At 33.1% G+C, this 12,354-nt stretch overlaps 1 protein-coding gene across 5 annotated transcripts in view; it reads left to right on the forward strand.

Moving 5' to 3' along the window:
• Positions 1-12,354, forward strand: part of LOC106121187 (tyrosine-protein phosphatase Lar) — a 265,949-nt gene that overhangs the window by 10,716 nt on the left and 242,879 nt on the right. For all 5 annotated transcript variants that reach the window (XM_013316701.1, XM_013316704.1, XM_013316702.1 and 2 more), the window contains exon 2: positions 11,043-11,093. In XM_013316701.1, the coding sequence (XP_013172155.1) occupies positions 11,079-11,093 (15 nt within the window). In that variant the 5' untranslated portion in view covers positions 11,043-11,078. The remainder of the gene's footprint in view (positions 1-11,042; positions 11,094-12,354) is intronic.

Genomic DNA, 12,354 nt, shown 5'->3' on the forward strand with positions numbered 1-12,354 from the left:
GTAGGATACCAACGGGAACTGAAATCCGAAACTGTTTAAGCTTTCTTACACTACGTGTAGTGCAGAGAAATATTGATGCGTAATGTTTCTAATGAGAAGAACCTTTCTTTAGTATTAAATAGATTTTTATACATTTATAAAATATAATACTTACCGTACTGTTTTTTTTTTCCAAAGAGTGTATGTTTTTGTGATGAAAAATCGTGATGCAAACTGCACATATCTGTGAAGAAATTCAAAGATATGCGTGAAGTCAACCAATCCGCACTGGGCCAGCGTGGTTGACTATGGCCTAGACACCCCTTAGGTAGGTTCCGAGCCCCATAGTGGGGACGTTCAGCGAGCAGATGATGAAAGTATCTTTGACATTCAATGATAAAATTTGTCATCGAAAGTTATAATCCGATGGGAGATATGTGAATAAGAAGAAATGTCAATTTATGATTTTTAATTTCGTTTTAAAACATTTATTTAATGGTAAGTAAAACATAAACTATTGTGAAATTTGAAAATAGCCTTCGGTTACAACCGGCAGTTACGTCTTATAAACATTTCCTCGTCTCTGGTGAACCGTGCTCCAGATTTTGAACAGAGAATAAGATTAAAAGTTCCCTTCGGAACGGCGCGGCAAGTAACATGCAAACTATGCCCCGAGAGCGCTCCTACATATCTGGGACACTTTTCACTTTGCCACTATGCTCCCAGAGAACTTGCTTCAAGTGCCTTGTAAAATTACTTTATATTATACTTAGTAAACTCGCACCTATATGTATTATGAAAATAATTACTAACTAATTTCAGATTCAAAGATCTCTAAAGGAGTATGCTTCGAAGAATACAAAACAAATGACAGTTCACTTATCGAAACTTTTCTTTTTTACGTTTATAGTGTCGCATAACTACAATGTTGCATTTAATAATCGGTTAATTAACGTTAAACGATCCTCGTTACCCGATACGATGTGAAATAAACAAAAACATTACTGGAAATAAATCCGAGAACGGAATCCTAATCTGAGACTTACATCGACTTAATGGCGCTCTAATGAGACACTTAAATCTCTGCAAGCTTGAGGCGACAAACGATGCAGCGTATTGTGTTAGATAAATTACATATTGAACATAACATATTGCTATTACTTTACTGTATCGTGTTGATACGTCAATGACTGCATTGAAGTTGTAATATGAATACTCACAATCTTTTGTTAAATATGGGTAAGATCATCATCATCAACTCACTATACGTCCCCACCGAGGGACTCGGAGCCTACCCTAAGTTAAGGGTGATTAGGCCATAGTCAATTACGCTGGCCAAGTGTGGGTTGGTTGACTTCACACATATCTTTGAATTACTTCTCAGATTTGCGCAGGTTGCATCACGATGTTTTCCTTCACCGTAAGAACGTCAGATAAGTAATTAATTAAACAACGAATCGTCAACTGTTAGTATAGTAATTTTTCTTGCATTGAAAGTTCCAATTTCAAATTATCCGGTGACATTTAATGCACCTTGACCTTTGCTTAGAATTTTATATTCTTTTGTATTGAAGATGGCCTTTAGATGAAAATGAATGCTCTTTCATATCAAAGCAGATGAAATTATTGGTTTCGTTTAAAAAATGAAAAGGGACGTAGAGTTTCCCGTTTTATAAATTAGGAAAATTTAATAGTAATTTTTGCCTTGAAGCGTACTATATTCAATTTGGGTATATGCACTATCACCATGTTATTATTGAATTGACGTTTTTTAAATTATTGGAATTGTCGAAGAGAAAAATTTTCTTTGTTTGAACCTTTATGATTTTGGTGTTGGTTGGATGAAATTATGAATTTAATCGACCCTAATCGTTTTCGCGCCTTGCAATTGCCATGAAGTATTTGATCTCATAAAACCGAACGTCTGAAAAGGGAGATTGGAAGCGCCATTAACACGAACCGTCGACTCGAGCCGACTTCGAAATTTAATTGAAATGCTCCAAGACGGGCCGGGTAAATGTACTCTGCGAATTTAAATCTGCAACTGACAGACTGGATTCATTGCCTAATTGTCGGACTATTTGACTTTCATTTGCGTAAGGTTTGATTTACTGACTAGTACTTAAGTTTGACAATTTCATCAATTATAATTGCATTTATGGATTGGCTCCTGAAACTCAGAGTCCAGCCCTAGTTCAGGAGCCAAGGCTTCCAATTAATTGAGTAAATGACTGGTACAATAAATGATTTATTTATTAAAAAAAACAATTTCAATTTGTTTTAAATCACGACTCTGTTTTTAAAAAAAGGCTTTAAACTGTGTAGACACACCAAAAAATTTTCAAGAAAAATATTTCAAATGCTGAATTTTCTCACGGGATTGTCGTTGATATCATTTGTAGCAATTGCCAAATATAAATTTAATCACTCCATTTATTGAGACGGTAAGCTATTGAAATATTGATGAATCTATTCATCTTATTAATTTATATAACAAGATGAGAAAAGTTTTATTATTTTGAACTCTTGTATAAATACTAGAATTGAGCTCTATCTCCGTAAAGCTAAACTATAAAAAAAACTTTTTTGTATACAGCAAAGAGCTGTACATTTATAAATACAAAGCTATCACACTTTACTATAGGGAGCGGGTGCTTTAAAATCCGAGCCGAAACAAAGAATAAAAATCGAGGCGTTTTTTAAATACACGGCTCAGTCAAAATACAACCGGGAGTTTCGGTTGATTTCCATATTCGGTATTCAGTTATACGGCCATTAGTTAAATGATAAAGATAAGATAAATCCACTTTTAATACAAAATAGTAGATTAATCATCATCAGCTCACTCTACGTCCCACCGAGGGGGTTCGGAGTCTACCTTGAGTTATGGGTGATTAAGCCAAAGTAAACCTAACATCACATTGGTATATGTCGTGATTCGAACCCAGGAACTGCAGAATGCAAATCAAGTGCATAACCCCTGAGCCGTCGACGCTTTGTAGACTACGTAGCATAAAAATAATTTTGCGTAATACATTCCCACTAACCTTGGCCTAGGTCAAAAGTATTAACTTTTCTCAGCACCGATCCGTTACCCTTATTTAATCTAGTCGCAATTATTTTTATAGTAGAAATGAAATCTTTTTATCGAACTGAATGCCGCTCTTAAATATCCATATTTCTAGATAGCTGAGCACTGCTACGTAGGAATAAAATAGTAAAAATATCATTGCAAAATTGTGGTGAAAATTTATTACGACTTTAGAATTTTTAAAAAGCATCAATTTTAAGTCAATAGAAATAAGGCTTTTTTGGTAAGTTTTGTAAAAAATACTGATGTTTCTTAGGAGTGACATTGTCTGCTTAATACAAGCTGTCGCTGCGACTCGGTCTGTGCGGAATTAAAAAAAATAATTAGCACGCTATAAGTTCTTCCAGATTATGTTCTGAATCTATGCTCCAGCGAGATCCTTGCGACAAATATCCATGCAACCATTCGTATTTAAAATATAAGTAAGATAATTTATCACAGTTTTCCTTAGAAATAAACAGAGAAGGGAAAGATGATCACTGACAGGGTGACGACCCATGCTCATAAACGCCCTCGTACTCATAAAGTCGATTTTGATGGCACCCAAGGGAGATATGGCGGTAGATTCTCTTACATTTTAATATATCGTTCACCTTATTATATCCGAAGTAAGACTCGTTATATACAATGTATGAAGAGCCAAATATAATTTTTAAATCTCTATATAGCATTTGTTTAGCATTACGTGGATAGAGCTGGTTTTATTACGTTTCTCGCAATTTAAGGTATTAATGTCATGGTGGATGGATGGATGGACGTATGCATTGATATTATCTCAATAACGGCTCGAGGGATCTTGATGGAATTTGTCATGTATGTAGAACATAATGTAAAAAAACAAATAGGCTACTAATTACTTTAGATTTTTTTAAGTCTTCAAAAATGAAATGGCATGAAAATGTCATGACTACTTTCTACAATAGTTAAAGGTGAAAATGCTATTGTTCTCATAAGATGGTTTTCTTTGGAAGGCATTAGTCATTTAACAGCGTGGCGACGTGTGCTATCAGTACAAGGCATGGCCACTCAGCCGGGGGCATCGGACGAGACGGATTCACGAGTTAATCGAAAATTTCTAACTCGTTGCACGAACGTTTTCTGATTGAGGGAATTAAATCTGCGAATGTCGTAACGGTTCGATAATTTTGTGGTTTATTTGAGCTTCTCTGAAAAGGATCTTTTACATAAGTCATTGAAATATATATTTTAGTTTCAGATACATACTGAAGTTTCCATTTTCACACTAAATTTTGTACTCGAGAGTGCTTTACGTTGGTACTACCGTAAAAATTATTAAAAAGTACTAGATTTTTAAAAACAATACTCTTCGTGAGATGTCAGAATACAATACAATATTTATTGGTAATGTTTAGATTACAGGTCAAAGAACGTTACAAAAAACATTGAAGAAATTCTTCATACGAATACAGAGCCCTCTCGACAAGCAATATTAGAATTGACACTTATATGCATAGTCTGTATTTTGTTCATCGTATAAATGTTAAATCAAACATTGTTGTAAGTTAAATAAAAAAAAAACATTTTGAACACAAAAGTACTGATTTAGCGTAGTTTTACATTGAGCCTTATCTGCTGTCTGTGATCATTTGGTTACGAGCTGTGATCGCGATCTAAGTGCTCTCCCTAGACATCACATTACATCTAGTAACAACTATTTTATTATGAACCTTATTCGTGATTTTAAAATAGTGCAAATTGTAGCCAAAGTATTTGTTTTATTTAAATTATTATAGTAGTAATTCTTAATTGTCATAAACGAAAGTACGTTTTTTAAGATAAACTGTATTTAACAGTAATCATCATCATCATCAGCTCACTATACCTCGCCACCGAGGGGCTCGGAGTCTACCCTAAGTTAAGAGTGATCAGGCCATAGTCAACCAAGCTGGCCAAGTGCAGGTTGGTTGACTTCACACATATCTTTAAATTTCTTCTCAGATATGTGCAGGTTGCATCACGATGGTTTCGTTCACCGTAAGAACTTCGGATAAATGAACATATGTAAATCGGAAATTGAAAAACACATTGTTGCATGGCGGGATTCGAACCCAGGACCTGCAGATTGCAAGTCAAGTGCTTGACCCCTGAGCCACCGACGCTCTCAGTTGACGGTTAATATGCAACATAAATATAACATTAAATTGAGTAAAACATAGTTTTATTTGCCTAATTAGTAGCGCATTGTGTGCTAAAATAAACTGTATACGACAAATATGAATGCAACGCCCATCATATCTATTCCAATTGTATTGTTTTGGTTAATTACTATCATTTTATGTTGTACTCTTATAATTAGATATAGCTGTTATTATGTGATATAAATTTACATATTTATACGTTTCATGCACATTTATACGTCTGACCAATATTGATGAGGTCGGCTACTAAATGATGAAAACTTATTAAAAATTTTACACTAAGTAGGTATGTCTTCTTTGTTATTTTGCGCGATTATTTTCTTTCGACAGTGAAAACCAATCTTAATGAAATGTGAAAGCACAATATACAACCGGTTAAATATCTTTTTTTTCGACTTAAATTTAAAATGGATAAAGCGTCCGCTCTGCGGAGGCAGGAGTAAGAGCAGAGGAACGTAAAGTACACGCTCTTCAAAGAAAGCTGAAAGCATTCCCTTGTTACTTCTGTGCCTCATATCGACAATCAAATAAAAGCCTTTATATTTTTGATTAAATTGTTGCTTTTATATTTTTAGCACTTATTTATTTGAACACGAAAACAGTTTTGTGGATTTTTTTATTATTAATCAACAATTGTGACCGGTTGTATACCGTGAGGAACATATGTTTAAAATATATATTTTTAATGAATAATTTTAAATTATATTAAAGATCCTAATATGTCCTCGTTCTTGCCCTTATGTATCAGCTATCTTCCCATCACTCTGGACGAAATCGGACCAACCGCTCTGTAGATTACAGAAACACCAAAACTGGATTTTCGTTCATCATGTTCTTGAAATACGATTCTTTTCGATATTATAGACGCTGCAATTTTATTAACTGTACTGATTTCTCTGAGGTGTACTTTGTTTTTGTAGCAAGTATTGACAAGTTTCAGACAATAATTTGTTAAAAATGATGTTGAAGGAATGGTAAAATTGCAACGTTTATCATAATTCACTGTTTGATATAATTATTTGTAAAAATTCTTTAAAAATAGTCTGAGCTTAATTTTAATTTAATTACAACTTTAAAAGATTTTTGTATAACATTTATAATCTGTTACGTAATAAACTGCAACCATAGCTAAATACCATACCATTGTGTAAATTTATGTTATAGTTTTTGTTTTAGTTGCAATTGAGTTGAGCGCTAATTGTGGTTTTTCACTACGGAAAAAACCCGTTTAAAATTATATCTCTATATATTATTATGACAATTTTTTTTTATTGAAATTTTCGAGTGTGTCCAACTGTTAAATTAATATTTGAATTAAACTATATTAAGTATGATTAATATTTCCGCACGTTTTCAGCAAATAACTAAGGCTAAAGGTTATTGAACAATATTACAAGCTTCAAAGGTCATATCGCTCCGCTTTTAGCTTCCTCGCTATTTTAGGTAATTACATTATGATGCACACTTAACCGTGGAATTCAATTGCCGCAACATGAATATCGAAACCTTCAATTTCTATTTAATGTTAAACTTTTAATTGCGAAAGTATTTAGGTTCTCTTTCTCGATAGGAAGGCAAGCAATTTTATCGCAAGGTCATTTAGCAAGGAAAGCAAAAAGACGAGGTCGATAAAGGTTTTCCAATGTCGAATACGTCTATTAAGCAAAAGACATCCAATTTAAATCGTTTGCAGAATTAATTTAACTGCCGAAATAAGTCTCTTCGAAGAGCTTAGAATAAAGTTTAAATTAGAATTCGCAGACGTTCGGTTCGATGCTCCTTTCTTAAGTTGATGCGTGTCTAGGTTTGCTTAAGCTAATTTCTAATGTGATGACTCATTTTGCGGTCGTTTTTTGAATTGCCATGATTTACTGACGAACTCATTCTCATGACTGTTAGAAATACTACGATTAAGTATGTTCTTATTACCCGACTGACAGGTGGGTAATGTTTTTCGAAAAAATATTCTTATGTTTATAAATTACTATTCATTTTTGACGAGTAAGATGTCGAATTCGTCTTCTTCTCTGGAATGTCAAAGGATATATTACATTGGCTCAAAGCATACAGTTGACGGAAGAAATATAATATTCAAGATATATGAAAAATGAGTTTGTGTCTCACTTGCCATAACACTGTTTTAAATTTTTTTGTGATTTCGATAATATACTTAAATAAAAGTGTTAACTAATAAATTACACTGCATTTCGTTTAAATTAGAAATTTAAAAAAAAATTGTTTTACAATGTAATTGTAGATGGCTCTATTTCATCCCAAATAGTCTCAGTGAGTCGGTTTTTTTTAAAATTAAGGTTAGGTTAGTTTGTTTATTTTAATACAAAATGCCCTTAATTTTGCAGGGAAGACACGTGAATATGTTATTGCAATCATGATTTTAAATTTGCAAATTCCTATATCTAGGTTTAGGAATACACGAAGAATCTCAACTGAAATCAGTTCAAATTGTGACTTGAAAATGTTGAAGTCTCATATCTAGGGCTGCCAATTTAGACCCGAACACTCGCTGCGAAAGTAAACAGACGATTGCGATAAGCCCGAAGAGGTAGCATCCCTAATCATATTGTCAGTTACTCGTCAGCTGGGGTACTGCTTATTGTGGTAAAGTTACTTGTTAGGGCTTGCTTAGGCATATAAGTCGCGTGATTTAATGCAATAATATTACTTGAATAGCCAACTAGCTCAGTACAAATAGCTTTGACAGCTGGCATGTTTCGACATGCGCTAGAAACGCGATCGTTGCATTCTTATAACACAGGTATACAACACAATATTTATTTCTTACTTATTTACAGCACCGGTTACCATGGTTACTGAACACGCACAAATGGAAAACTGGTCATATCTTAGCTTACACAACGGATCGAAGGAAATCTATAGTTAACAGTGAAATTCATCTGCCCCGTAACGACCTGGAAGGGGAAAATGTTGGGTAGTATTGATAAAACGATTTAGTATATTCAGAGATTGTCTATAATATTATAAACAAAACTACTTTCTTTTTGTTTAAGTATTGATTCAAAGCAAAGGCAAAGCTTTTGTTATCTTTTTTCTGTCAAAACAAAGTAACGTCGAATAACAATAATGTTTAGTCAAGCGTTAACCTTGTTGTGAGTTTGCCCTATCGTAACAATTGTATAAAAATATAGACATCCCTTTCATTCTCTTTGAATAGACAGCGACAACAGTATGTTTTAAAGCAAGTATAGCGATACTGCAATTTCACGATTAGTTTCGAATACAGTAGTTTACTGAAGGTCAAATGGACTATTCAGGACGTTTAATCGATGTAAACATTTTATCGTTTATACATCCGTTTTGATTTTTTAATTAGTAATAGATTGAATTATATTAATAGGGTTAACAACCTAATTGTAATTTTGGCGCTACTTTTTGCCCGACTGACTAACTGTAGATTTCTGAGCCCAAAATCCCCCTTAAATACATATAGTTATCTCTGTGTTGTCAAAGATAATGACAGGGATGTCGACATGTTTTATACAGTGACTTTGGTGTCAGAAATCCGAGGTAAGGATGTTGGTTTCTATGTATTACATAATATGTTAATTCAAATTGTGACCTAAAACCTTAACATCTATGTTAATGCTGTCAAATACAAATAAACAAATCATATCCAATCGAATCTCTAAAATTAATTCACACAAGCGTTGGCATAATCTTTTTACCATGGTGTATTATTTTACTAATATTATAAATAATATAAACTAAATGTTTGGTGGGATGGATGGATGGATGGATGTTTGTTTGAAGATATCTCGAGAACGGCTGTTTGGATCTCGCTGAAATTTGGCAAACTTGTAGAACATAGACTAGAAGAACACATAGGCTATTTTATTTTTTTTTATTTTCGCGCAGACTGAGTCGCGGGCGATAGCTAGTTTAATTATAAAACTTTGACCATGCATTAAAAAGATGTTGGTAAAGGTACAAGAGATAACTGGAGAATAAACAGCGTAGTACCGGATGAACTTGCTCAGTCAAGTTGGTTGTAAGATGTTTAAGCAAATAGGCGGTAAAACTTATAATTAATTTTGCGGCCGCGTCGTCAAGTGGCGACCATGTTATCGACAGCCCCCGCTAATATTATGGAAAGAAACTTTTTTATCTCACTTGATAAATTGTAAGAAAATAAGTTGGTGATTAAAATTAATAACACAAATTGTTTTGTTTTATCAATATTGCGCGGATTATATTTGTGTAGTATTAACCCTTAGTTCGATGGTGTCCAGTGTTACGAATAACATAAAAAAATCTACTGAAAATTACGTAAGTGTGACTTTATTAAAAAAAAAACAATTTTTTGCTACAAAAAATTCGCCGAATTAAGGGTAAAAGAAACTTAATTTATTGTTATTTATATAATAAAAGCTTTCTTTTGAAGAAAATGGAATAATAGTAGGGTGCTTTTGGTGTACAATTTAAGTTGTAATTTTTAAATAACAAGCTATGTGAAATAAATATTTTTGTCATTTTCTTTAATCTAAAGTAATATAATAATGAGAAAAGATTAGATTTTTTGTTTATTCCTTTGCGTTGAATAGGCTTCAAACTACTCTACTAATATGTAAAATGCTTCTACCGTTGCGAAGCTACACTATACAGAATGATAAAGGCTATTTTTATTACTAGATTTGTTCTTAATTCTATTCGTTGTAAGTCGCGGGCAACTGCTAGTATGCAAATAGTTGTATTTCATATTTAATGTAAGACGCTGCTACTTCCTTTACTGGCTCCGTGACTATCAATATGTCTAGACAGCGCGTTGACCCAACGATCGATAACCTTGGCTAAATTTGTGCCAAAATTACGTTACACCATTCCCATAAATCTGTGTAACATGTCTATATACTTATCTCTATATATGTAAATATCCCAAATTGCTTATCGGATTGTACGCTGTAAGAATGTATCTGACTGATTTGTGTACACAATCAAAAAAAGGTTTGCAATCATGAGCAAAAGTTGATACCTAATATATTTTTAATGTGTATATTTTTCAAGTCTAAAGGTTATGGTTCATTTAAGACGGTAAAACATTTTTTAATTTCAAAAAGACTAATAGTTATTTTTGGTTAAGTTATGAAATTAAAATGAAAATGAAAAAGTCGTAAAAATCGCATCGTAAGTGTGGATGGATGTTTGTTAGAATATATCTCCGGAACGACTCAACGGATCTTGATAAAATCTAACACAGATGTAGAACAAAATCTGAAAAAACACATAGGATACTAATTGTTTATGAGGCTGTTAGTTTTACGGAGTTTAGACGGGTTTTATTGTATTAAGCTGTGTAGTTTCGAGAGTGTTTTACTAACTGAAATTATTTTCTTAACAATAAAACGTAAAACTCTTATAATGTAAGAAGCGTAAGTATACGGATACTCAGTGACCGGATGCGGCGGAAATAGCGCGTCCAGATTTAAGTGGCCGAAACATAACCATTGCGATGAGTGTACTTTGTAAACGCAATTAAAGGAAACACGCTATAAACAATGATATTTGCACACATGATGTTATGTTCGTCTAATTTAAATGGAGTTTGTACAACGCGAAAGTACTCTGTAGTCTAATTGAAATTGGAAATTCTTGTCTATGGTGTAAATGTACATTTAACATCAGAATTTAAAAAAAAATCTGTCGTCTTAATAATAATTCTTGATAAGCTGATTTTTTTTTATTTTTTGTCACGTCTTATTGTAACTGTCATGTAATTTTTAATGAAATGAAAAAAGTCCTAATATACTTAATTTAATATGAATTATCTTTTTTTTCAGACATTAACTTGCAGTTTAAGCTGCCTCATACTGGAGATGGAAACCACACCCGTGAGTATTTTATTAATAAATAATATTGTTTTTAAGCAATGTACATAATCAGAAAAAAATGCGGGACTTTTTATTCACGTACACATCACAACTTTAGATTTTAGCGCCATCTGTTATTTGTGGCGTAAACCATCAACTCCAAATTGCCTTCGTGTAGCAAGCCATAGTAGAATAAACACGAAGGTGTACTGTATTTGACGTTAGATGGCGTGCTTCAGTAGTTACGGTGTTCCGGAGCTCCGCTAGAGTTCGCTACTACGATATGGAAACTAGTATACCACATTAAAACAACTAGTATCTTTGAAGTTCACTAGATGTCGCATTTTATTAAATTAAATATACTAACTTTAAGATTTGAAATATAGCTTTATGGTAGTTTTTCTAATTAAATAAATTCTTAAACTGCTAATAGGAAAATCCTATAAAATTAATCAGTAACTCGCGTTTTACTAAATACGGGTTATTAAACATAGTTGTATAATAATTTTTAGTCTAACGATAATATACAAAAAAATCTATTTAAGTTAACAATATTACTATTAAAATAATTAATTCAAAATTAATTTATTAGGATCAATATGGCGATGAGTGAAGTGCATTCATGAGGGCTTCGAGTATCCGAGAGAGCACTTATCAAAATATTCGCTCAGCTTTTTACACGTTTAAAATGTGATACGTGCAGTTGTCAGTTTGATAATTAAATTTAATGCCCCATAAATAACGTCCTCTTCACTTACGTACAATTTCATGAGTTCAATTATGTATGGGCGGAATTAAATTATTTTGGCACGGAATATCGCTTTGGAAATATTCCGAAAGAACCGTTACTCGGCTCTGAAGGGATGTACCATTTAAACGAACGAACTGGAGATTTATTTCTGACTGTTTCAAACTATTATAGCGTATTCATTAATAAATCAAAACCCTCACCGAGAATATTCGCTCTCTAAATCGCGTACGAATTTGTTGTGGTCAGAATTTTGATTAACCGTACGCTTCGATATCCCTCCAATTATCGATATGCACCTCAACTTCACTGTTTTAATGCAATTTGAATGAAGCACCACTCAATATACGTGGGAATAGTCTAAAATGTGGCACGTCTGCGAATAAAGCCTTCTCGTAAATCCGACCGATGCCGGCGGGGTGTCTTTCTCGGGCTCACAGCATGACTATTCAGGATATTCGCCTTTACGAATGACTTTATTAAGACTGAATTAACTATTACAATTTATTTGCAACTATTGCAACGTTCGGAATT

Source organism: Papilio xuthus, unplaced genomic scaffold (genome assembly GCF_000836235.2).
Source record: "Papilio xuthus unplaced genomic scaffold, Pxut_1.1 DF826945.1, whole genome shotgun sequence".
In the NCBI taxonomy this organism is placed as follows: domain Eukaryota; kingdom Metazoa; phylum Arthropoda; class Insecta; order Lepidoptera; family Papilionidae; genus Papilio; species Papilio xuthus.